The sequence below is a fragment of the Globicephala melas genome, chromosome 9 (genome assembly GCF_963455315.2).
Source record: "Globicephala melas chromosome 9, mGloMel1.2, whole genome shotgun sequence".
NCBI lineage: Eukaryota > Metazoa > Chordata > Mammalia > Artiodactyla > Delphinidae > Globicephala > Globicephala melas.
Genome location: NC_083322.1, coordinates 7,130,777 through 7,158,333, shown reverse-complemented (window position 1 = coordinate 7,158,333; position 27,557 = coordinate 7,130,777). Strand labels below are relative to the sequence as shown.

The 27,557-nt window shown below is 39.1% G+C and overlaps 1 protein-coding gene across 3 annotated transcripts in view; it reads right to left on the bottom strand.

Moving 5' to 3' along the window:
• EZH2 (enhancer of zeste 2 polycomb repressive complex 2 subunit) overlaps positions 1-27,557 on the bottom strand; it is a 61,978-nt gene that overhangs the window by 8,612 nt on the left and 25,809 nt on the right. Inside the window, exons 3-10 of one of the 3 annotated variants that reach the window (XM_030854109.2) lie at positions 20,136-20,314; positions 16,657-16,773; positions 13,615-13,735; positions 12,542-12,682; positions 11,515-11,617; positions 10,807-10,970; positions 2,072-2,163; positions 422-662 (exon numbers count right to left, since the gene is read on the bottom strand). In XM_030854109.2, coding sequence (XP_030709969.1) covers positions 422-662; positions 2,072-2,163; positions 10,807-10,970; positions 11,515-11,617; positions 12,542-12,682; positions 13,615-13,735; positions 16,657-16,773; positions 20,136-20,314 — 1,158 coding nt within the window. The remainder of the gene's footprint in view (positions 1-421; positions 663-2,071; positions 2,164-10,806; positions 10,971-11,514; positions 11,618-12,541; positions 12,683-13,614; positions 13,736-16,656; positions 16,774-20,135; positions 20,315-27,557) is intronic. The other 2 variants (XM_060305181.1, XM_030854112.2) reach the window with 2 other exon arrangements.

Below are 27,557 nucleotides of genomic sequence, written 5' to 3'. Positions count from 1 at the left end.
ACCCTCCTGTTACTTATGGTGTAATCCTAGGGCTGAGAAGACACTCCATAACATACTAGTCAGTGGTTCTAATTCTCTCTCCTAACCAACACTACCCACAGGGCGTCAGGAGGATTCAACTGAATGATGAGAATTCCATCATGCCCCTGTGAAAGCTGGAAAAAGGAAAGTGACCCAAGAGTGAAAATAAACCGGATGGTCAACTTGCAAGTAACCCAGACAGATCAACAGCACAGGCGAGGGCTGGGTGTGGGCCAGAAGAGAGCAGTAAGAGTCACAGCCACACAGCTGTGCTCCTGGGTTTCTCACCGTGTCTGTAACTAACCAACCGAGGGAAGTAACTAACACCTTACACGACCCAAACCTCGACAACATGAGCCCTCCGAGCGGCAGGAAGACCCCGTTACCAGACGCGTCTCACCTGAGGAACTGGAGGTCTCGTCCTTCTTCTCCTCCTCTTCCTTGTCGTTGCCCTCCCCTCCAGTCTCGGTCCCCGCCTCCCTGTCACTGTCCGTGTCCTTCGACTCGAGCACGTTGGTGGTGGGGGTGCCGGGCCTGCTGCTGTTGTTGGGGAGCCGCCCTCTCCTGCGGCCGCCTGGGCGCTTCGGGGGCGTCTTTATCCGCTCGGCAGTGAGGGCGGCAGCAAACTCCTTCGCGCCCTCCTACGAAGGAGGAAAAGTGCAGACATCAGGGTAAAGTTCTGCAGCTCATTTTGGCGGAGGAGAAAAAGAAAAGGATGGCGTTAGCACGTTAGTCAAATGTATCACAGTATCCGGCTTTCACAAACAGTCGCACATCTACATACAACTGTTTTCTATCTGCTTTTGAGGGTTTGAAGATTTGCGAAAGATAAATATGGCTTCCGTACAGTGCCAGAGCAGCACAAAATCAGGCAAGACGGCTCTATATTAACTGACTATGAGTTAAATAGAAATATACTTTAGGTAACAGTCTATTTAAAAGTGAATTTTAAGAGGAAGCACACATCTAATGTGCATCTAAAGTCACACTTTCCTATTTCAGGGTTTCTTAAGCCAACATGTCCCCTTCTAAGGTAATATTTAAAGTATACAAGAAGAAAACAAAACATGTACACATACTCCACTCTTTCACTTTCTGCCTTACAAGTAAAACATCCCATTTATTTTTTCCCTGTGAGGGATGCACAACCCAGGAAGACATGAAAGGAACTCGACGAACAAGGCGGTGAGGGTTACATTCTGCGTTACCAGGTGTAATAATCCAGTCTCGGAAAGTATACAACAACGGGAAGGGCGTGGATTATAGAGATACCACAGACACATTTTAGATGAGCCAAATAAAATTCTGCCTTGTAAGGAATATTATATATAAAACAGTGCTCAAGAATTCCATTTTTAGTGGCAATAGAAGGGAGAAGTCTGAGAGCAGCCAACAGTTTTATACTTCATTCTACAAAAACCAAATTGCTTAAAAATAGGATACCTTCTGCAGGTGCCATTCAATGAATCTTCTGTCCAAAATCCAACAGGCAATATATACCCATTTAGTTCCTAGGTAGGAGTGGCTTGGTTCAAAGAGGGGAAATGGTAAAAATAAGATAGTACCCGTAAAAAACAACTTTTCTACCTCATATTTTCCTAAACCCTTACCTTTTCTCCATCATTAAAAAAAAATAAATAAACATACAAAACCTCTCCGGGGCCTATATATAATATAGCTCAACTACAGTGGGTCTACAACTCAAAGAAGGGCTATGGCTCTGAGCAAGGCCCGGGAACTACTGCACTTCTGGGGTTTAAAAGGGTCCTCTGTGCTTCCCATTCTCGTAAGCTCTGTGGAGGTACAGGAGGCCTGGATCCTAAAGACCTCCATACGCTGCTGAAAAGACTAACAGAGATAAAGAATAACGCGAGATAACGAAAGACTAGAATGTGCAGTACTACCAAGAAATGTGACTGAGAAACCTCTGCTATCATATGGCCAATCAAAGTATGGGAACAGTGAGGTTACCGCTGACTTTACAGACCTCACCGAAGTTCAAAATTAAGACTTCTCCAATTCCCTCTGGAGCCCCGCTGTGCATGCTTACCAAGTGCTGGTAACACTGGGGGCCGCAAGGCTTGTTGTCCAGAGCCGTCTCCGTGTTCTTCCGCTTGTAAGTGTTGGGTGTCGCATGAAAAGCTGCAAAATAAACATAAAATATCCAAACATAACTAACGTTACTTTTACACATAAACATAACATTACTTTTTCATGTCTCCAGTTCCAAAGGAGAAAGTCAATTACTACATTACACTTTTGCTAATAATGTTTACATTACAGAACTTTCCTTCAAGCTCTTATTGAATTTCCACAATGTATTCTCCTCAGGTCTCCCCCAGAACACCTGAGCGCTAATTATAAATATTTATTTGGGTCTTGAATGTCTCCATAGAAACAACTGATGTATCCTCTACACAGAAATCAGATTTCCTCTTTTTACAAAAGAATTCTGACATCTACAATTTATCGATTTCCAAAGAAAGGTCAGCAATCAGCTTGTCAAATGGGGGAGAAGAATGGGACACCAATTGTTGAAAACCAGTTTTAAAAGATAATGAGGACAGCCTCGGAATACTACAAGTCAATTTCTTTGAATCACACACAATTCAAGAACCCAGCGGGAGCCTGCACAGTCAGCACCCTTTCTGCAGGAAAATACAATGGTCAGATAAAACAGGTTTTAGAAAGATAAAAGTGTTTGAAACTTAAGATTCCCAAATAATATAATAATATAACAGAAAAATTCAAAGTCCAGCACACTGGTATACTAACAAGTATGAAAGCGCAGCAGCGAGAACTTCAGACAACTTGGGGAGGCTCTGCTTACAGCGCATAAAGGCAAATACTAGAAATGCCCTATCCAGAATTACACAAGATGAAAATTAATCTGGATGAAAACAAGTGACAGATTCATGAAATAAATCATTTAAAAAATGAGCCATGGCCGCTGAGCCTGCGCGTCCGGAGCCTGTGCTTCGCAACGGGAGAGGCCACAACAGTGAGAGGCCCGCGTACCGCAAAAAGAAAAAAAAAAAAAAAGCCATACTTCTATCCATAGAACTTAAATGGGAAATGAAGACAGTGATGAGGGAAGGAAAAAAAGTTATGTTTTTAAAATAGAAATTCAAGGCTCAGACTGTTTCAAGTATGTGAGTTGGTTTTTCCCAGAACAAGAGCCTGATACCATATGACTTATTTAGCACTGAATTACATTTTGCACAGGTGAAGACCCCTAAAATACAGAGTGAGCACTAGAAGATTAAGGTCACATAAGCAGAAGGAATTACATCCATCCAAAAACAAAATCGTCCTGAGCCAGAGGCACATCCTGACACACTTTAGGTGAAACCTGTGTTTAGTCTGGATGTCTCCTCTAGTACATACTATAGTTAGAGACTGATAGCTTTGCCCCAATTCACTGAAGAAGACACACATGTATCTATATACACACACACGTACACAAATGAGGACAGCAGCCTCTGCTGGTGATGAGACAGAAGAAGCCGCTAAGTCAGGACTAGGTAACAGTATCAGCATCATAAGCCACAATTATACAGTCTCCAAGGTAAGAACAAATTCAGGCCATAAAGGAAAAGTTAGCATGCTAATAATAAAAGTACTTTAAAAATTTTTAAAGTACCATTCTTCATCTCACATTGCATTTAGCTAAAGAAAGAGAACTATTCTTACGACCAGATTTCCTTCAGCAAAATTTCCAACTTCAATTCTTTAGGAAAACTAAGTATATAAAGAATTCCCTCTTCTAGAAATGTCCTGACTATTTTTTTAACATCTTTATTGGACTATAATTGCTTTACAATGGTGTGTCAGTTTCTGCTTTATAACAAAGTGAATCAGTTATACAGATGTCCCCATATCTCTTCCCTCTTGTGTCTCCCTCCCTTCCACCCTCCCTATCCCACCCCTCCAGGTGGTCACAAAGCACCGAGCTGATCTCCCTGTGCTATGCGGCTGCTTCCCACTAGCTATCTATTTTGTATTTGGCAGTGTATAATGTCCATGCCACTCTCACACTTTGTCCCAGCTTACCCTTCCCCCTCCCCGTATCCTCAAGTCCATTCTCTAGTAGGTCTGAGTCTTTATTCCCGTCTTGCCCCTAGGTTCTTCGTGACTTTTGTTTTTCTTAGATTCCACATATATGTGTTAGCATACGGTATTTGTTTTTCTCCTTCTGACTTACTTCACTCTGTATGACAGACTCTAGGTCCATCCACCTCACTACAAATAACTCAATTTTGTTTCTTTTTATGCGTAATATTCCATTGTATATATGTGCCACATCTTCTTTATCCATTCATCTGTTGATGGACACATAGGTTGCTTCCATGTCCTGGCTATTGTAAATAGAGCTGCAATGAACATTGTGGTACATGACTTTTTGAATTATGGTTTTCTCAGGCCATGTACCCAGTAGTGGGATTGCTGAGTCATATGGTAGTTCCATTTTTAGTTTTTTAAGGCACCTCCATACTGTTCTCCATAGTGGCTGTATCAATTTACATTCCCACCAACAGTGCAGGAGGGTTTCCTTTTCTCCACACCCTCTCCAGCATTTATTGTTTGTAGATTTTTTGATGATGGCCATTCTGACCGGCGTGAGATGGTATCTCATTGTAGTTTTGATTTGCATTTCTCTAATGATTAGTGATGTTGAGCATTCTTTCATGTGTTTGTTGGCAATCTGTATATCTTCTTTGGAGAAATGTCTATTTAAGTCTTCAGCCCATTTTTGGATTGGGTTGTTTGATTTTTTGATATTGAGCTGCATGAGCTGCTTTTAAATTTTGGAGATTAATCCTTTGTCAGTTGCTTCATTTGCAAATATTTTCTCCCATTCTGAGGGCTGTCTTTTGGTCTTGTTTGTGGTTTCCTTTGCTGTGCAAAAGCTTTTAACTTTCATTAGGTCCCATTCGTTTATTTTTGTTTTTATTTCCATTTCTCTAGGAGGTGGGTCAAAAAGGATCTTGCTGTGATTTATGTCATAGAGTGTTCTGCCTATGTTTTCCTCTAAGAGTCTTGACTATTTTAGACTTCCAGAAAACTGAAAATAATCTTTTCAAATAGACATCTTAAAATACTAGTATTTGCAATACATTATTAAAATGTATTTCAAACTAAGTATAATATGGGCAGGTTGGAGAGAAGATTATATAAAATTCCCTGATCAGGAAAATTATCAGATGGAAAATTAAAGCAAGATACTTAAAAGTTTCACAAAAAGAAAAGAACATGGATATTAAAGGCTTTTTTTTTCTTTAATTTCAAAAGCAACTTAAAAGAATCTTGGTGCAATATCTTATCTAAAGGTTTTCAAGCAAAGGTAAAAGACTTATAAACTGGAATATACAATTCTAGCTACGCTCTAGGCCTGTATTGGAGATTAAAGTTCCTCTAATAGAAAAGATCCATGATCAGATACCAAGCTTCTGGCCCAGATGAACTGCCAATCCCCTGCCATCAGAATATCTTCCGGGACTTCCTTGGTGGGGCAGTGGTTGAGAATCCGCCTGCCAATGCAGGAGACACAGGTTTGAGCCCTGGTCTGGGAAGATCCCACATGCCGTGGAGCAACTAAGCCCATGCGCCACAACTACTGAGCCTGTGCTCTGGAGCCCGCGAGCCACAACTACTGAGCCCACATGCCACATCTACTGAGGCCACGTGCCACAACTACTGAGCCTGTGCCACAACTACTGAGCCTGTACCACAACTACTGAAGCCCACACGTCTAGAGCCCGAGCTCCACAACAAGAGAAGCCACAGCAATGAGAATCCCGCGCACCACAAGGAAGAGTAGCCCCTGCTCGCCGCAACTAGAGAAAGCCTGCGTGCAGCAACGAAGACCCAACGCAGCCAAAAATAAATTAATTAATTAATTATTTTTTAAAAAGAACATTTTCCTTAGAGATAAAAGTGGCAGACACCCCTAACATCTAAATAACAAGTAAGGCCCAACATCAGTGAGGCTGCCAGCACAGAAATAATAAAAACAGTTAACATCCAAAAAAGGCCTCTTCACAATGAAGTTTTAAAAAGTCTCCCTTTGGGCTTCCCTGGTGGCGCAGTAGTTGAGAGTCTGCCTGCCGATGCAGGGGACACGGGTTCGTACCCCAGTCTGGGAAGATCCCACATGCCGCAGAGCGGCTAGGCCCGTGAGCCACGGCCGCTGAGCCTGAGCGTCCGGAGCCTGTGCTCCGCAACGGGAGAGGCCACAACAGTGAGAGGCCCGCGTACCGCAGGAAAAAAAAAAAAAAAAAAAAGTCTCCATTCAACAATGAGTTAAAGGAAATACAAAACATTCCCTCAAATTCCTTTAAAAAAAAAATAGTAATAATACCAAATATCGGAACCTAAAAGAAGTTGAAACAGCGCTCTAGAGACAACTCACTGTGTTAAAATACATACATCCAAAAAAAGAGGAAAGAATGAAAATGACACAAACATCAGATTCACAAAAAGAAAAACAGTAAAAACTAATACAGTAGCTGATTCTCTGAGGGAAAAATATACAAAACAGATTTTCTAAATAAAATATATAAACCACTTCTTAATCTCTTCAAGAAAAAAAGAATCAAACACGGAAGAACAATCAAAGAAATAAAAGAAATTAAAAGAATTATTAGAACATGCAGATCAAATTATACAAATAAATTTCAAAATCGGAATGAAACGGGTAATTTCCCAAAACTGATCGAGGAGCAGTAGGAAATGTATCTCCTAGCACCACTATTATTTAACATGCACTGAAGATACAGTTAGACAGGAGAAAGTAGTTAAAGTTACAAAGATTGGAAAGAAAGCAAAACCATTCATAACTGTAGATAATTACAGCTGGAAAACTCAAAAGAATCTATGCAGAAACTATCACAAACAAGGACAGCTCAGTAAAGTAGCAGGGTATCAAACATATATGATACAAGGGGAAAAGCCCAACACATTTAATGCCTAGAAATCATCTTACCAAAGAATGTAAATACAAGAGCTACGGGGAGAAAATCAGAAAGCTTATTTTAAAGGACAAAAGGAGACTTATCCCATAATTAAGACATACCCTTATTTTAAATTGTCAATTTCCCCTTAGATAATTTATAAATTTAATGAGATTCCAATAAACATACCACCTAGACTTTTTTTTTTTCCTCAGTACGCGGGCCTCTCACTGCTATGGCCTCCCGTTGCGGAGCACAGGTTCCGGACGCGCAGGCTCAGCGGCCATGGCTCACGGGCCCAGCCGCTCCGCGGCATGTGGGATCCTCCCGGACCGGGGAACGAACCCGTGTCCCCTGCATCGGCAGGCGGACTCTCAACCACTGCGCCACCAGGGAAGCCTCTAGACTTTTTAATTAGACAAACTGGTTCTAAAATTTATATAGAAAAACAAGAATGGCCAGGAGATCTCTGAATAAAGCCCCTTGGACAGACTCAAGGAACGGAACCCAAAGACCAGAAACAGACCCCAGCACCTGTGGTGACAGTGATGAAGACAGCGGCTCAGGGCAGCCCCAGAGGGACTTGTCAATAGATGGTGTGGAGGGAAGAGATATGGGAACATATGTATATGTATAACTGATTCACTTTGTTATAAAGCAGAAACTAACACACCATTGTAAAGCAATTATACTCCAATAAAGATGTTAAGGGGCTTCCCTGGTGGCGCAGTGGTTGAGAGTCCGCCTGCCGATGCAGGGGACACGAGTTCATGCCTCGGTCCGGGAAGATCCCACGTGCCGCAAAGCGGCTGGGCCCGTGAGCCATGGCCGCTGAGCCTGAGCGTCCGGAGCCTGTGCTCCGCAGCGGGAGAGGCCAAAACAGTGAGAGGCCCGCGTACTGGAGAAAAAAAAAAAAAAAGATGGTGTGGAAACAGTAGCCCTGGAGATGCAGAGAACGAGTTGGATCCAAAATTCTAACAGAATAAATTCCAAACGGATCAAAGAGTTAGATGTTATTCCCCCAAAAAAGAAAATAGCACCAAAAGCCTAAAACGTACTAGAAAAAAAGTGAGACGTCCTTTAAAACCTTGGAGTAGTAGGGAAAGCCAACTGATAAATTCAACTACCTTAAAGGTTTTTTTTTTTTTAACTTTGCTATGGGATTTTTACCAAACAACAAACTGGAAAAAAAAACCCACTGCAACTCATCTCAAAAAATTTCCTGACTATATAAAGAGCTTCAAGATATCAAAAAGACCAACAAAGCCAAAAGGATAAAAACAGTTCAGAGAAAATACAAATCTCTTAATCATACAGGAAGAAAAATGCAAATTAAATTACGCTAAAAAGCATTTTACTAATTCAATCAATAAAATCAAAGTTTGTTTTTTAACACACTCTATTGGCTGGGCTCTGGGAAACAGGCACTCTTACTTTGCTGGTAGTTCTTTAAATTGGCAGATCCCCGTATGGCAGGTAGTTTGGCACTGCCTACACAGAGTGGACCGGGTTAACCTGCACTTGTGGGAAAGGACGTACAGGTCCACCACACAAGGTTATTCACTGCGGCACCATTACCATAAATGTTGACCTTCGGGGGACGGGCTCAGTACAGCAGAAGACTATGCAGCTGTCCAGACAGGAATAATATCTACAATGTTAAGTCCAACAGGGAAAACACCTGGAGAGTATGGCACTATTTGAATAGGGTGGTTGGGAAAAGAGAGGAATGTATTTGTATTTGCCAGAAGAAACTACAGAAAGACACAGAACAACTAACAGCAGAAGTGGTTTACCTACAGGGGAGTGAGGATGCGGACAGGAGGGGTGGGGGATTTCGCTGGATGCCTTTTAATGCTTTTTGGAAACGTAAGTCATGTGAATGATGATTTATTTTAAAAAGAACAATAGCTAAACACACGCCAAGTGCTATTTTAAGTATTTTGCACATAGTAAATAATAAATTTAATCCTCATGACAGTTTGTATTATTCCCATTAGACAAAGAACAAAAAGCACAAAATGCTATATTTAACAGGTATGTTTAATAATGTATTTAATGACTTCTTTTACCTAAGAAAAATATATAGTGTGTGATATTTTGTCCAAGTCAGTGTAAAGCAATTAAATGCCTGTAGAATGTGTTAGGGTTACACTATGAAGAGCCTGGCTCTAGTGGAACAAGGGGGAAGGGTGGGCACAGCAGGGCTGGACCCGCGTCTCCGACGCACTGCAGTGAGCAGCCCACCGGTCAGTGCCAGAGAACCAGCTTCATTAAGCACAACACTTTTCTCCTCCTCTCTCCAGCATGAATAATGAGACGATGAGCAGGTTCCAGGTTCATCCAAATTACTCAGATTGGAATAGCACAATAAAATAACTCTTGTAATAATGTTTAAAAGTAGTACCCTCCTGCCTTGGCTCATCTGTACAAAAAAGGTCCATCAAATGCTACATCTATAAACAACAAATTGGAGGGACCACTGCATTGACTCCAATGAAAGAGCTCCCACCAACTTTTTTGCTATAGTGATATCTGAATGCAATTTACAGTATTCTTAAGAACTGGACATTATGTTATAAAATGATCATGTGTAAAGGGGAATTAAATGCAATTCAAAACAACTACTTCAAGGCCTGTGTAACGACAATGCTGCCAAGCCCAAGTCAGTAAGCCTACAATGGCTGGAGTATGGCTGGCTTCTACGGATTATTACAACTACCAAGTCATCAATTTAGGAGCACGGACAACAGCTGCAAGGAGATACAATGGTAATTCAGAAAGTCTACTTCAAGTTTTTCTAAATTAAGATAACTAAACCACTAATACTTCACACACACATACACACAAACACACAAATGACCATTTCCAGACCTAGATACACATCACGTAACAAATTATGTGCTGCAGCAAACATTAAGTAGATAGAGCAAAAACTCAAAATAAGGCAAGATATAGCTGCTTAGGCAGCTAATTACTACATTAAGAGGTACCACTGGAAAATGAGGGAAAAAATTGTAAAAGGTGGGCACAGGAACTCCAAAAGGGCAAAGCAACATGAACCCATTTAGCACAGAGACAAAGGTGTTATGCCACAGATGGTCACACAAAACTCTAATGTGGAAAAAGCTAGCCTACATTAAGTAAACTCTGCTTAGGAACCAGGAGGTATGAAATATATTTTCAAAAAACGTGCCTCAAAAGTAGCTGGTACTTTCTAAATCGTACTTAATTAAGTTCCAGGTACCTGGAAATTTTACTAAGAAACTTCATTCCCCAGCAATGTCAGAAAAAGAAAGTAATATCCTATGTACCATACGTAAATCTCATTAAGAACATGTTATGCTTTACCTGTATTCAAATGCAGGTGTTTTTAAAAGCAACATATTCAGAGGATGCCCCTCCCCCCCCAAAAAAAAACCAGATTTGGCACTAAACAGACAAGAATATATAGAAACACCTTTTTAGCCAATTTCTTATTCACCAAGTTATTCATCAGTATTGGCAATGTTGCTCTGGGCCATCAGCTAGGTCACAGTAAGTTTTATTATAAAACAATTGTTCGGTTAGCATTTATGGAAAAATCACTGATCTGTATTCCAAGTTAGTGGGAGACAGAGCAGTGTCAGCTTAACATGTGCAAAAGACTTCAGAGCAACCCTTGAGCAGCAAATTAGAAAATAACAATACTATGATGCTAACATATTTTTCAGTCGTAACTGCAAGATTAAATGACAAATTCTAGTGGTAATCAATGACACTTCCCAAGTTGCTTTAACACATAATTCCACAACAAAGATAGAAAATGTAAACGTACAATAACTGCACTTACGATGTAGGAAGCAGTCATATTTAAAACATCGCCTACAGAAAAGCGTATGAAATGAGTGCAAGCTCTGCTCCCTCTGAACAGACTTGGCGTTTGGTCCATCTATGTTGGGGGTACACTCAGGGGGAAGTGCACCTGGGAGCTGCTGCTCAGTGAGTTCTTTGTACCTAACATTAACCAAGAAAAATGGAAGTAAAGGTGAAACAAGAATTACATCTTTGAAAATAAATTTTCTACAAGATTTCTGTGTATTATTTTTGATGTTTATCTTGCCTAAAACACACAAAGAAGTTTAGCCTACAACAATATTTAAATGAAGAGCCAATTAAATATTATGCATGGTATATCAAGAAACGAATTCACTAATGTGATTCAGATCTGTCATGAAAAATGTTACTATATTCATTAAAATGAAACATCAGCTGCACTAAAATTTCTACAGGCGTCCCGAGAGATTTCCTCTTACACGCATTCCTGTAAATTGTGTGTGTACGTGGGCGTGTCTGCACGCACGCGCGCAAATTTATCCCATCTACCATAAATGGAGTACAGGGTACCAGATACATACACGTATTAGTTCAAGTATCCTGCAGATGTTGGGAACACACGAAGTGGGGAGCTCACTGGCTACATTAGTTCCATTTCTAAAGAACCAAAATGGTGAGTTAAAGACCATACGAGGCAAAACCATGGCCAAAGAACAAATCTTACTTTTCCTTTAGCTCTTCTGCTGTGCCCTTATCTGGAAACATTGAGGAAATAGCTTCAAAAATTTTATCAGAAGGAAATTTCCGAGGTGGGCGACTTTCTTTATCTAAACAGGGAAATGTGAAAGGAAAAAAGAATGAAAGTGAACAAGCTTGCCAGTCTTTCATTTCCCTTGTGCCTAACGAAGCTGCCTTCCCAGGAAATTGCCAGCTCTGTTTCACTTCCTTCCGACAAATCTCACAAGGACCTGGGAGGCTGGTGGGCCAGACGAAACTCAAACTCAAGCGTGGGAAGCTGCAAGTGCGCCGGGAGGCTCAGCCCCTAACTGACGCCGCGGCCCTGTCTGGCCACTGACCCACCTTGGCTGTAAAATGAGGAGCCAGGTGATCACTAAGGCGCCTGTTATAAAAAACTGTACGCTTCTTTGAAACTGCAATTTTCCCCCATATTCTTCTATGCTGTCTTAATAACGAGCTTTGTCCGGTCGTCACCAACTGCCAAGCTCTAAGTTGGGACCCTCTAATTTTCCGGCAAACCGTAATTAGTGTAGCGGTTAAAACGTATGCTCTGGGGTCAGTTAGAGCTGGTTCCGAACACAGTATTTTCTGGGTTCTGTTTCCTCCCAATACTGTGATCTTAAGTTACTTCACCTCACTAAACCCATCTCCTCAACTATGAGGTGGATCTGATGATAAAAGCCACCTCGTGGAATATTATGAGAATTAAATGTCTATACGCATATAAAGTGAAGAGCACACAACTTGTTCATAGTCAATGACCAGTATGCTATATATATGTTATATAATGATTATGATGACTGCCCAGGGAAACCAAAAACAAAACGTTATTTTGCTAGCCAAGGGAAATAAAGTGCAGGATGAAATGTTATAAATAATATTCTAATTTTGATTATACTACCACTGATATGATATTTAACAAAAGAAAAAAGAAGGAAGGAAGATTTACCTATACTCTATTGTTTTTGAAAATTGCTGTAATGGCTACACGCAAATGTAACAGACAGACGTACCTTCTCGGTTCTCCTCTAGATCTTTCTGTTTTTCTTCTCTTTCATCAGGATCATCTCCATCATCATCATCATCATCGTCATTGTATTGACCAAGAGCATTCACCAACTCCACAAAAATTTCATCATTTATAAACCCACATTCTGAAATTCATCAAGTCAAATATCAGAAATACACAAAAGTTCACCTATGCTTTTGTTAATTTGTAAGAAACAGCTGGAGCCTATCAGTCAGTACCATAACACTATTATTAAAATGCAGTGAGGAAAGATCATTTTCAGGACTGGCCTGAGGCAAAGTCAGAAGTAGTACTTATCCTCAACACCTGTCATTTTCACAAGTTTCCAGTGCCTGCGACCACAGCCTAATTCTCTAGAGACTAACTATGGCCTTCGCCTCCTTCCAAACAATGCATCTGCCAGACCTTGCTGTCCACTCCTGACAGGAACATGTGAGGATGTTACATGTTACCCTCCTGCCAGGAACTTTAACAGGGTCTCCTGTTAAATCACCAAAGCTGTGATTCTAATGACAGGATTTCAGGTCCTGTGGTTGCCTAGTGGGGAAGGTATTTTTGAACATAGGGCCTTTTGGAGCCCATGTCACATAAGCAGAAGCCCTATTCCTCACTGATTTTATTGCTAAAGAATCTTAAAATCTACATACACTCAAACAATTCTATTTAATTTACATGTTATTGACATCAGAGTTTGTTATGACCAGCTATGAATTATTTTCAACTGGCAAGCATGATCCTTCAATTTAAAAATAGGGTGCTAACACATATATATGGAATCTAAAAAAAAAAAAATGGGGCTTCCTTGGTGGCTCAGTGGTTAAGGATCCGCCTGCCAACACAGGGGACACAGGTTCGAGCCCTGGTCCGGGAGGGTCCCACATGCCACGGAGCATATAAGCCCGTGCACCACAACAACTGAGCGTGCACTCTAGAGCCCGCGAGCCACAACTACTGAGCCTGTGCTCTGGAGACTGCGAGCCACAACTACTGTTTTAAAAAAGTAATAAAATATCAATTCTCTGGCTGCGTTTCCAAGAGAATAAACACATGACTCACCTCTATCCCCGTGTACTTTTCCATCATAATTTTTTATTAGTTCTTCAATGAAAGTCCCGTCCTGGTCTAAAACTTCATCCCCCATGTAAGGAATGTTATGTAAAACAGTTTCATCTTCCACCTGAAAGTAAAAAATATTTAAAAAGCAGGCTTATCCTGAGTATCAAATTTTTTAAGAGTAAATGTAACATAACTGAAATACAACAATATTTTTTCATAAGTAGATGTCTGTACCCAGTTCTCCAGATCTAAAATAATAGACATCAAATTCTAAAAGCCACAAAGAAGTAAAAAACCCTTCATATCAATAAGCATATCTGAGAAAACAAACTGTTTACAGGGAAATAATTTAAGAAAAAATACTGTATTACCTAATCTAATATGTCATCAATCATTAAAACTTACCGTTATTTTATGTACCTCTAAGAAAGGAAAAAATGCTGCAAATTACGACTCATCATCAATTTTAAGACATGCCTATTTCAGACGTTTCAAAGTTTTCTTAGGATCGATGAAATATGGTTTATCAAAACCAGCGAGGGCTTCCCTGGTGGTGCAGTGGTTAAGAATCTGCCTGTGAATGTAGGGGCCACGGGTTCGAGCCCTGGTCCAGGAAGATCCCACATGCCGCAGAGCAATTTAGCCCATGCGCCACAACTACTGAGCCTGAGTACTGCAACTACTGAAGCCCACGCGCCTATAGCCCACGCTCCGCAACAAGAGAAGCCACCGTGATGAGAAGCCCGCGAACTGCAACGAAGAGTAGCCCCCGCTCGCCCCAACTAGAGAAAGCCCGCGCGCAGCAATGAAGACCCAATGCAAAGAAAAAATAAATAAATTTATTAAAAAAAGGATATTCCACAAAAAAAGAACCCATAAATAACCATACCCCCAAAAAAGGAAAAGGAAATAAAAACTAATGTAAGGGCTTCCCTGGTGGCACAGTGGTTGGGAGTCCGCCTGCCGATGCAGGGGACACGGGTTCGTGACCCAGTCCGGGAAGATCCCACATGCTGCAGAGCGGCTAGGCCCGTGAGCCATGGCCACTGAGCCTGTACGACTGGAGCCTGTGCTCCGCAATGGGAGAGGCCACAACAGTGAGAGGCCGCGTACCGCAAAAAAAAAAAAAAAAAAAAAAAAAAAAGACATGAAGTTTCTGAAGTCCATATCTAAATATGGAGACTAAAACAAGGATAGGTCTAAGTCTTAAGGGGCCTCTGAACAAGGTATTGGTTAAAAACAGAATTTCAGAAAGATAATTCTGATAAACAGAATGGACTGGCTAAGACTGATGGGAGGACATGGCAACTATGTCAAGTGTGAGGTGCCTACCGCTTCTCGGCCTTTTGGCTAAGATCAAATGTCAAGCGTGAGGTGCCTTAGGCTGGCCCATGATCGACAGGGAGGAATACGCCGGCAAAAGGCCGTGACACACACACGGAACTGTCACGTAGGAGCAGGCAGGAAACAGGAAGAAAAGGGAAGATTTTCAAATTATTCCTACATAACAAATTTAGGATAACTGCAGAGTTCTTAAAGATAATGGTACCTTCGACAAACAAGGAAAAGGGAAACTGGGAGAAAAAGTGCATATGGGGTATAAAAGGAAAATTTAGATGTTAACGTATTTATTGTTCTGTTCAGAGTCAAGCTTATGTACAACTAATGAGTCTAGCTGCCATCACACCTCACCTGCACTAATCCCATTTAAACTGGGAGAGTTAATTATTTTGGACACAAGCCAAAATTAAATGACAATTGGCTATTTTGTCTTCCCAATTATAGCCATATAACCTTTGCACCTCAAAATATATCCCAGCCATAATAAAGACAGCTTGCCTGACCTAGCTTTCGTCACCAGCAAAACCCATGGATGATGATTCATAATGTTTATTGACACCTTTGGAGGGGGAGATAAATTAGGAGTTTGGGGTTAACATATACACATTACTATATACAAAATAAACAAGGACCTACTGTATAGCACAAGGAACTATAATCAATATCTTGTAATAACCTATAATGGAAAAGAATCTGAAACAATCACTTTGCTGTATGCCTGAAACTAACACAACAGTATAAACTGACTATACTTCAATTTTTTAAACGGTTTAAAAAAAAAGAAGTAAAATTTATTGACTTTAAACACTATATGCTTTCAGAATTACAGTCTGTGAAAATATGAACCCTCCCAGAAGCTCCTGCAACATGATTCTCAAACAAAATGTTTCTGAATAAAGCCTTAAATGCACAAAAATACACAATGGCAAAAGAGAATCTGAAGTTTGCCTTTAAGCCTCCACTGCAAAATTTTTAAGAGCAAAGTTACTGAAGCCATTAGAAACATCTATTTATTTAAAAATCTAGCAGGTAATTCTGTAAAGTAGGCTCACCAAGGACTTCCATCAACACTGAAATAGCCCTATTATTTTATATACCAACTAAGTAATAAAACTATGTATTTTTAATTTAACAACACAAGTCAAGAATGCATACTCAAATTTCTCTTTTGTTCCATCCTCCTTCATCCTACTTCTATAAAGAATTAAATACTGGCATTTCATTACAAAAGCTATTGTGCCAGTGTTATCTGTGGAAAAGTGCTTAACCTTGCCCTGAGAATATTTCATAGTGTACATTATCATTTAATAACATGCTGCCTAAAATTGTTTTAAATAATACGTTCTCAATTAACAAAACCTCAAAGTCAGACTGAGATTACAGGATACTGACTAACATCTTCAAGGATAAGAACTAGAAGCTTCATCTTTCAAATATATTTTTAATCCCAGGTATGGCTTTTGCTTAATACTTTTCCTTTGGAGAATATTTTAACTAGAAAGGACTAAGAAAAGAGCAACATCAACACCGAAAAGGCTTAAAAATACATATATTAATTGGTTTAAAAAATTACTCTAAGTACTCCCATTTCGATAGCTATTTTCACTTATACTATCTTAACTCACCTTGACAAGAAAATTATCTATGCTTTTTTATTTAAAAGAAGTGATTAGCAAATAAGAAGACACACTATTTACATACCATGAAATTCTGCTGTAGAGGAGACCAAGAATACATTATGGGTACTGAAGCAACTGCATTCAGAGTCTTTAACGGGATGACTTGTGTTGGAAAATCCAAGTCACTGGTCACCGAACACTAGAACAGAAAAAAATAAAATTGACTCGTAAGAATAAAAGGACAACCTGAAGCTGTAGGCATCATATTATAAAGAGATGCTGCCTACTTACAGCATTTTGAAAAAGAAATTTCTTTACTGAGACGGTAAGTTCATAAAAACCAGAAAGGATTCTCTCCTCTCTTTTACTTAGCAATAGAAAAAGCTTCAGATTTTGCAAATTTTCAAAACCTTCCAACCCTTTCCATACTTACCAGTATCAATAAGAATCAAATATTCTAATTAGGCTGGCCTCAGATTAACTGCTCCTTGCTTTCACTATAAATTTTCTACCTCACTGCTTAATTTCATTTACATCTCATCCACATGGAATAATATATATATATATATATATATATATATATACCAAATACGCCACTTAAATCTTAATAAGAATATAGAAACTTGTAAGGTTAACCTTTCTTACCTTTACCTTCCCTTTTTAAAAACCCAAGTGTCATTTGCTGATATTATCAGATGATACACAAATATTAAAGGTAATAGACCTGAATTTCAATCACAACGAAATGGATTCAAATCAATTCGCAGAAGTGTAATCTCTAAATTATTAACAATAATAGCTAATGTTATTAAGCACTTCCTATGTGCTAGGCACTATTTTAAACACTTACACGTCTTATATTTAGTCCTCATAACAGCGCTGTATGATGGGGACTATTCTTAGCGCTCATTTTACAGGTGAGAAAACTAAGATAGAGAAAGGATACGTAACTGGCCCAAAGTCATACACTGTTAGGGCTAGAATATAAACCCAGAACGTCTGACTCTGGAGCCCCTGCTCTTACCCACTACACATATTGTCACGATACCACATTTCTATACATTTCTAATACTGGTTAAGTAAATATATTTCCCTGAAATACCGTATTTCATCCAATCTACGATGACATCAATTTCAAAGCACACCATTATCTTCTGTATCATTAAGAAAATAATGTTGCCAATTAAACTATAACACAATGCTTTCTTATCATAGTGATTCTAAGACGCATGCCAGTTTCAGATGTTAAAATGTTAAAAAGTTTGCATCTTTGACTTGATGAAATACGGTAAAGATCTGTGCCCAAATACCACAGCACTCTCCATCCTGTCTAGGAATCCAGCTTTTCTTAAAAGAGTACCATTACCCAATTATCAGGTCTCCAGAGCCTTCTCAAAAATACCCTGGACATATAATCCATGAAAATAGAGCAAAAAGAAGTAGAATTGAAGTAGTAAAATGAAACCAAAAAAGTCATGTCTATACAACACACATAATTATTAAATGTTTCATTTTTATTTAAGAGGACTTAAAAATCGCGGGTCTAGATTTGGTGAAATCAGAGTGGAAGTCTTTGGCATCCAGGCCCACCTGGCCCTCAGCACTTCCTCAGGCCAGGGGGATAATCTTCCAATAGTCACAGTCACCGCAGCACAAAAATAGTTCCTTCCTCAGTGGAAGTGAAGGTTTAAAGATAGAGTAGTTAGGAAGAACTGTGACAGTGATTAATCCATTAATTTGCTTTCCAAAAGGGCAAAGATTAAAGATAATACTAGAAAGCTCATAGCTCAAGTAAATAAGAAGGTGTGAACAGTTTACTAAAACTCCAGAACCCGCAATCTTTCCCTGTTTCCTTCTTTGGCCTCTGATGCAATTCCTCATCCATCCGTCCAATAATAACAGCAGTTAACATTTATTGAGCACGTACTATGTTGCAGGCACTGTGCTAAGTGCTTTATATACATTTTCTTAACCACTTCTCATGTTAGCCTTTGGCATCACGATTTCACAAAATGAGGAGGAGACTGAGGTTCAGAGAGGTTAAATAACTTGCCTAGTCAGAAAGGTAGTAAATTACCAAGCCAGGATGGAAGCCTAAGTCTGATTCCAACACCCACAAGCTTCATGCCTATGCTCTAGTTCTCACCCTGAGATGCCCGTGCAATGGGTGCTGTGCAAGAGAGACACCCAACAGTGTCACAGGGCATCTCCTCCCCCAGCATCTGCCTCTTGTCCTATTCCTACCATGTCTTCATTCCTTCTTAAGTTACTTAACCAGGTCACTCTGGGGCAAGGAGTGGTTATAACTACGGAATAAAGTGCTATACACTACCCAGTGATTTTAAATACAAAATAATTTCATTTCTTGCAAAACAATTAAATTGGAGTTTTTGATTTTTGTTCTACACATGGTGGAGGTAAATTAATTCTGTGATTTTAATTCTGAAGACTGGCCCCCTTTAAAGCCTGGGGGGCGAGGGGGAGCGGCTGCTTCTCCAACTCTGACTTATTCACCTGCTTTAATATCTAAATCCAAGGTCACACTTACGGGAGGACTGCTGAATATCCTATTCAACTACCAGACAGGAGGAACGCTGGCTCTGTTCCACCTGTTTGCTCTAGTGACAGAAAATGCTCTGAGTCTACTGAACGAGGTCAGCTGACTTTTCCGTTAACAGAAAGAACGTAGAGAAGCACAGAAAATAAGACAGCAAAGGCTGCAGCGCTAAGTACTATCTCCAACCCCACACCTGCCATACCCCCATGACCCATCACCTCAATTCTGAGTCATAAAAGTGTCACCAAGGGGCTGGAAATAAGCTCTCAAAGCGGCTGTGGCAGAGTGTGGTTTTACCTCTGTCTCGCAACAATACTCAGCACAGTGTCTCAAAAAAGAGTAGGCACTCAAAAAATGTTTCTGGAACAAACCGACTGCATTTGCTGATTTTTCCCTAATGGAGACTTCGACTTCAATTTCTTTTTAAAGCTAAGAGAACACCTATTTAGCAAATTGAAGGTCTATACCCACCTCATTATCTATGTAGTATCTCTAGAAACCTACCCCATTCTTTAACTATTAACCTTAACTAATAACCATATCCCTTTCATTTATGAAATAATATTCAAATGCAAAAGCATTTGTTGGTAAAACAAGTTTGGGAATTCTTATTTATTGACTTACAGGAAAATTACTCAAAAATCCCAGTTACTTACCAGTAACTTTTTTTCTTTGAAAATGTATCATCCTTGACACTTTATATTATTGTCTCGTATCACTCAGAGCACTGAAAAGGATTTTGACCTCATGGGTCTCCACAGCATTTTACCTGATCAGAGTCATATGTCTTGGACTCAGGAACTCACTAGGAGACCAATAGCAACAAATTAAATTCTCTAATTCTAGTTCCAACCTGAGGATCACACAAGGAAGTTGTTGTAGGTAATCCATCATTGATGGTAAAGAAAGAAAACAACTATATTAGTTACCAAGGATGCTACATTTTCAGAGAAACACAGCTTACTGGTAAGTAACCAGGTTCCTCTGAGGATGGATAGACTTACATCAACCAGCTGGTACAATAGGCGACTGTGTGGCTGGACCACTGGGAGCTGGAGAGGGAAGTCAAGCCAAAAATAGTAGTTGTAGGAGTACACAACCAAACTGAGACTCTTGGCAGAAGGCTGGTTCCAAGTAAAAACTGTGTTATGGAAAATCGTAGAGGGAAGAGCAGGTGAATGGCCTGCAGGGAAGGGAAAGAAATTAACACACCCTACTATGTGCCAAGCACTGTGCTAGAGACTTTACCAAAGTTAACTTCTTTAAAATTCACCACTACCCTAGGAGGATGACTCCCCATCTTACAGTGGGACATCACAAAGGGCAACAGTCATAGCCATCGGTCTCTCAACAATCTTTAACATTAGAAGGGTTATGTCCGAATTCCATATAGTAGGGGGAAAAAATACACTCAGTTAGCCAAGTTAAAAATATTCTTGGATCCTGGTTGGTCCATTTAATTCAAGCCAGAGACACAATGAACTGGTGATGTTGTCTAATATCCTTTAGCTTTTCCGAGTAAAAACAATAAGGAACTGCCTCACATCTGAGGTGTATGAAAGAAAGCATCAGCTGCCACCCAGCTCCAGGAAAAGCTGAGGATTTCTGAAACTACCCACATTCTTCAAGATTTGAGTAGAGAAAAGATGACACACCAAGTTTTAAACCAGCTAGGCCTTCTGGTGAAAATGATCGTGTACATAACTTAATTTCAGACTGCTTTTATGTGAAGTAAGAACTGAAGAAAAAACTGGAATGAGGTAAGTATCAGGTCTGGGTCAAGAAAAGCTCATAGTAGAAGTGAGTTCCTAACTCACTCAGGATGATTAGGAGAAGGGTGGTTAAGGAGAGGGTCAGAAATAAAACATCCTGGTTGGATCTTGACACAGGCACATTTAATTAAAGCAGCTAATCAAGGGCGCTGGAGCTAAGGAGTACAAGAGTGGTTCACGCCGGACTGTAAATTATTCTCATTTCTGCTGCTGGATATGTATGTTGCAGAGCCGTCCGGACTGGGGGGAACCTCCACCAGCAACACGAGGCTCCTGCCCTGAGCTCACTTAAGAACAGAAAGATGCCGCCCTATAAGCATCAGTCTGGCGCTTCTTCCAGGGTGGGGGCGGCATATACAGCATTTCACACAGAACAGGTAACATGTGAAGTACAATTTCAGGAAGTTTGGACCCTTAAAGCTCTTCCCTGCGTCCTAGCTTCAGAAGCCTGAGCCCGAGTAAAGAGGTCATAAATCTATAAACCTGGTTAATATAGTAACTATTAAAAACCCAATGAAGTCTGGGTCTGAAGGGGGCTGTTAGGGTAAATCATCTCCTCATAATCTGCAGTTTTGCTAAAATACTGGAGATCAGAAACAGAACAATAGTCACAGGACATAAGTTGGTAAAACTACAAAAACACCCAACACAGCATGTAAAGCACGTAACCAGAGCCATGTTTGTCCGTGACATGCAAACTCAAGAACCTAATTCAGTAATAGTCCTGCGAGTGGCAAATAAGACCATTGCTATCATTGAAAAAAAAAAGAAAGTAAACAAAAACTAAGAAGCAGAACAAAGAATAAAGTCATGGTTTCCATCAGCTGTGGCAGCACAGCCGTTGTGAAGCCTCGCTCCCGTGAGTGGACGTGGGGCTGAACGCCACAGAGCAGCAGAGCCATTGGCTAAGGTAAAAGGGCAGGACGGCCACCGGACCGTAGTCTCAGAAGCGCGAAGCCCTTGCTCAGGTGCTAAACCTGCTCCGTGACCACCAATCAGACAGGCCAATTCTGCTGATCTTTGCAAAACAGATTTATAACCGCTCCCCAATTGCTCACGGATTGATCATTTAGTGAATCGTGCTGAAACAACAAAGCCAAATAGAAAAAAAATTGAAAACAAAATTCCCCACTCACTCTTTACACCAAAGGAAATTCCAAATAGGTTAAATGATGTTAAAATATAAAAATGAAAACTAGAAGGAAAGATGGGTAATTTATAATCTTGAAGTGGATAAAGGCTTTGTAAGCCTTAAAGAAACACAGAAATCAAAAGAAGAAATTCTAATTTGACTACATAAACATTTAAAACTTCTGTATAACCAAAACATCCCAGAAATAGCATGAAAATGGGGGGGAAAATCTGCAGAACGGATGATTAAATCTAGTATTTATAATATACAAAAAGTCCTTTAAAATCATAAGAAAAAGTCCAACCCAATTTTAAAAGATCCAAGACCATAACAGCCAACTCATAAAAGAAATATAAACAAATAAGTACTTAAAATTAACTTCACTGATGAACGAAAGGAAAACAAATTACAGTAATGTTTTACCTATCACACTGACAAAGATTAACATTTTATGTTGGGAATATAGATAAACAGACACCACTATAAACAGTTGGTGAGAGTGTAAATGTAAAACTTTCGGGGGGCAATCTGGTAATAGCTATTAAAAATTTAAATATGCATATCCTCTTGACCTAGTAATACTGTTTCCAGAAACTCTTCCTATAAAATTACTCAAAAGATGCAAAGATGTGTATGAAGGATATTCACTGAAAGGCTAACTGCAAAAGGAAAAAATAAAAACCTAAATGTTCATCAATTATGAATAGGGCAATTAATTATGGTAAATCCGCAGGACCAAGCACTGTGCATTGTTGAAGATACTGAAGACCTGGACAGATGTAAAGCGATGGCCCCAAAAGGCAGGCATGTTTTATCTGGGAATAACTTTTTAAAATAAAATATATATTATCATTATAATTAACATGTCATAGAAAAAGAAATCAGAGAATAAAAGTCACAGGGCTTGGACGACAGGGCCTTTTGCTCCTGTTTCATATATTTCTGTTTTATTTGAATTTTTACAGTTAATATTTTACAGTGACCTTTTAATTGAAGAAAAAGATAAAAAACAAAAGTTTCATTGACCCAACAGATATTCACATTAGCTAGTATTAAAAGTGCCTCATCGGTTGCCAAGGTAGCTCATGAAATCTACCCAACCCTCTCAAAATGGTACTCAAATAATATTCTTTTACAAAATCTAGTAAGAGGAGATAAAACAGAATCCTAAGCAGTGGATTTAAGTCAATCCAAATTATCAAGCTAAATTGTGATAGTAGTTCTAGGTCTAATAAAATTTTCTTATTTCTTCAGAGCAATGAACAATTTTTAACATTGCACACTAGATAAGCATTTCTTTGGGTTTTGGTTCATTCTGTTTGTTTTCAAAACAGCTGTCAAAATTTGGTTTTGCATTTTGAGGACAGACTTGATCTCTGTACTGGTCAATTTAACAATAAATTTTAAAACACAAACTATACACAGTGTTCTTGGAGAAAAACAGCGAATTAAACACAACTTCTGGTTTATTCAGTAGTACAAAATAAACATTTGACATTTTTGAAAAGTTCACTTTTTAAACTTAAGATATATAATCTTAAATTTAAAATATGAACTCAGACATCGTAAGTGTATGATATATCTTTAATATATGATAATAATATATAAACTCAAACAACAGAAGTGATCTTTTTTTTACATGGCCTTTTTGGAAAAGCATAAAATGCTTATGTTAGCTTCCTTTCAAAAGCAAAGGAACACCTCCTTATGGTCATTAAGTAATATTCCATCTATTTCAGCCGAAAGCAAGCCAGAAAGGAAGCAAAGGCTGCCGTGATTTGAAAAAGTGACCCGAGCAGGAAAGACTGGCAGAGTTAACACAAGATTCAACCAACAGATGGTTAAGAGGGACAAAGAGCAGCAGAAAGCAACTAAGAAACCAGTTTCTTGAGGAACCAAGAAAGGATGGATATGTTCAGACTGAGAGTAAAGACACACACTTGGGAGAACCATTCATCTATGTCTAAGACATGAGAAAAATGACCCAGCTCCCTGCCACGTCTGCTCAAATGCTGGGCAGGACATATTGGTCCTATAATCCTGAAATTCACAAAGGAAAGAGAGCATGTTACTGTGTTGAAAGCTGGGAGTATATTTAAGTAAAGAGCACTACACATGGGGTACACCAGCATGTTGTTTTTTCTTTGTGTGTAGTAACTAAATTTCTATTTACAATTAACTGAGGAAAGTGCATTACCACGTCAATAAATAATGCAATCAAGTGTTTACAGGTAAACAAGACAATGTTTTTCTTCTCCTTCAACAAAAATAAGCCCAAACTGCAAACTTACGAAAAGAACTTATACATTCTGCATCATGAAAGAAGCCTCCCCCCCTGAAAAAAATTCATTTGCAAATAACAAATGATAGGTGATGAACTTAAAATTTTAAGATATCAATAGGAAGAGCAAACCTGTACGTACTGAAAAGTCCAAAAGACTTTCAATTCTTCATGAATATGAGGGCTAGGAGGTCCTTCTGATGCTGCTTGTTGTATATGCTAAACATTCTGAAGAAGCCCCACTTTTCTTACTCTTTCATTAGTAAACAAGACACAGAATTCTTACAAGAACATTACATTCTCCTGGGAATCTAAAAATGCATATTGGCAGGATATTTTTAAATTATTAAACCAATCACACCACTTGCCCAGAAGACAGACATCATTTGAGCAAGCCTCCCTTTCACAGTCATAATACATACAAGTAATAAAAATCTTGATATGAAGAATCAATGAAAGGGAAAAGTGCCTTGTTGTTTTCAGCAAGAAATGGAAAATGTACAGAAAGAAATGCACTAGTAAGAACTACAAGAGTAACTCCTAAACCAGCTTCTTCGTCAAAACTGGAAAAACAGACACATTAAAGAACATGATTACCAATGTGCAGACTTAAAGAAGATAAAGTTCTTTACTGACTGATGAGACAAAGTAATGAATGTCCCCTAGAAATAATCTTCTGACAAACAGCCACATATTATGGCAATACGGCATGCATCCCTTGGCCTGTATGTATCGTTTCATAACATTTTTAAGCTGAATTCTCCTTAAAAAGATAAACTGAAGAGCAAAGAAAATATATGTAACATATATTACAGTCACTGTCTTCAAGAAGTCAGAAGTATTTTTAAAAAGAGAAAATAGACACATACTCTGTATTAAGATCCTATAGGCAACACGGCTTAGGTTCTGTAACTTCAACACCAAAAAATAAGTACCCACAAGTCTCCTAAAAGCATGCATTAAGGAAACAACAGACTAAAGATGTGGTCTCCAGGTCGACTGCAGGGCTCCTTGATCTCAAGTCAGAATCTACAGCAGTCACTTCATGAGATCAGAAAGTAAACTTGTCAGACTTTCTTTACTAAAATAACCTAGAGAAAATTGGTCATTTTAAAACTGAGCTTATCCCCTTCTACAAGTACAAAAGGGAATAAAGTAGAAGACTTGAGTGAATGACTGAAAATTGTCATTGAATCGTCGTCATGCTCAAAGGATTTAAACTGAAGACAGCACTTATAAAGGATCAGCTTATAAAAATAAGGACTTAATTAAAACACTGTTACAACAGCACTTCCAAATGTTGAAAGCCATGGACGTTCTAGGTGTTTGGGTCAACAGTGCAGTCCCAAACTCTGCCAACCCTACAAGCCTATTACTAGGAAAGTCGTTGCAAAAGAGGCTAACTTATTTATCCTCCTGCTTCTGACCTAGTTGACTCCAACTTTTAAAGCATATAAAAGAAACTGATATATTGCTGGAAATGCTCAAACTGAAGAAAAAATAACAGGGATATAGTCTCATATGAACAGTAAGGAGACTAGACAGAGATCATTAAAGTCCTTTCTAGCCCTAAAATTCTATTATTTATTGTGATAACACCAAAAAGCTTATCACAAACTGTATAAACCTTCAGCTTCCAAAAGTCAGTGATGATGGTTTTAAAGGGGCCGGTGGGGGGGGGGGCGGGCGCTAGGAGGAGTAGAAGACGAATCACTTCAAGCAGAATCAGTAATTAAGAGTGGCTCAAAAACAAACGTGCTTTGACCAGAGTTCCATGCAACAAAACCTGAATTCCTGAGGCTAGGGGTTACTTTCCTCCTTTTCCCCTCCTGTTTTGTGAAAATGTTTTTTCTCAACCTGCATGGGGTACTAAGTTTAGAAAAACACTTGTTTCATTAAAATGCTAATTTCTTCTTACAATTTCTCTCACAAACTCAATAAAAAGTTAGGTATCTTTACATTCAATGACTTTTATCTCCACTTGACAAAATTAAAAGCAAAATGCAATTAGTAAATACTCATTTGAATAAACTGTACTCTTAAATTTAACACCAAAAATTGTATCATGAGCAATTCCGGTTGTACATAAATAATGAACTTTAATAATTTCTTAATGTGTCTGAGCAAAGTGTACTCTTCCAGGCCCACATCAGATCATTAGAGCAAGGAAACTGACTTTAATTCTTCTAAGGCTCAGTTTCCTCACCTGGGAATAAAAAAGTGGTAATACAACCATCACGAAGACAAAATGAGGTAGAGTAGTACCTAGTGCAGTGCCAGAAATCATTACTGCTGTTCACTTTTATTTTAAATGTAGGCTGGGCTTTCAACAGCATTTTGAGCACTTGAGGTTTGTAATGGGCGGCAAAATTAAGTATTCCGTGTGTTCCTACTTTATTTCTCCAAATTTCTAAAATGTATCCCTCTGGAGAGAAAAAAACCAGGTTTCTTCTTCCTTCCCTTCAAAATTTCCAAAAGGTCACTTTCGAAAGAATTAGAGGCTCCATCCTGATCCCTTTCGAGAACATTCTGACTGGCAGAGAAAAGAATCCCTTTCACCCTTAGTATATTAATTAGTCATTTACCTCTAATGTGTAGGTCCTGACCTGTTGCAGAAGACTGGAAGGTGTTAATAACATATAATACATATTTATACAACTGCAAGTCAGAGCTTAAAGAGCGGTCAACTGACAAAATGCATAAATAACTAAGAATCATCCCAAGCCGTATGTATCAGCATCAAGACCACAACACCATCACTGAAATCACCACTAGGACCATGTCTGTAGCACAGACTGAGCTGCTATAACAGCACTGACCAGTCTCTGAAGCCAGTGCGTCACACAATCTCAACAGGTCTCATAAGACAGCAAATTAGTGCTTGATTATTACAATATCATATAAAAAATGACTGCTCATTGAAAACATTATTTTAGAACAAATTCCATTGTTTAGATGCCTTCCATGTTTAGACACCCAGGTCAACAATCATCTACTACATGGTATAATCTAAATTTCAAATCACTTTCTTCCCTCTTTTTGCATCCATGCCCATTCAAATAGCATTCCATATCATATGCCATGTCTTCCTGCATAAAACAGGTACTTAAACAGAAATGCTTTAACCAAAATCCTACTGATTGGTTCTATACTGTGTAAGTTTCTGCCATTTTCTTTTCATCTTTCTGCCACTATGTTTTAATGTGTTATCTCATTATAAAATCTACCACAGATTTATTGC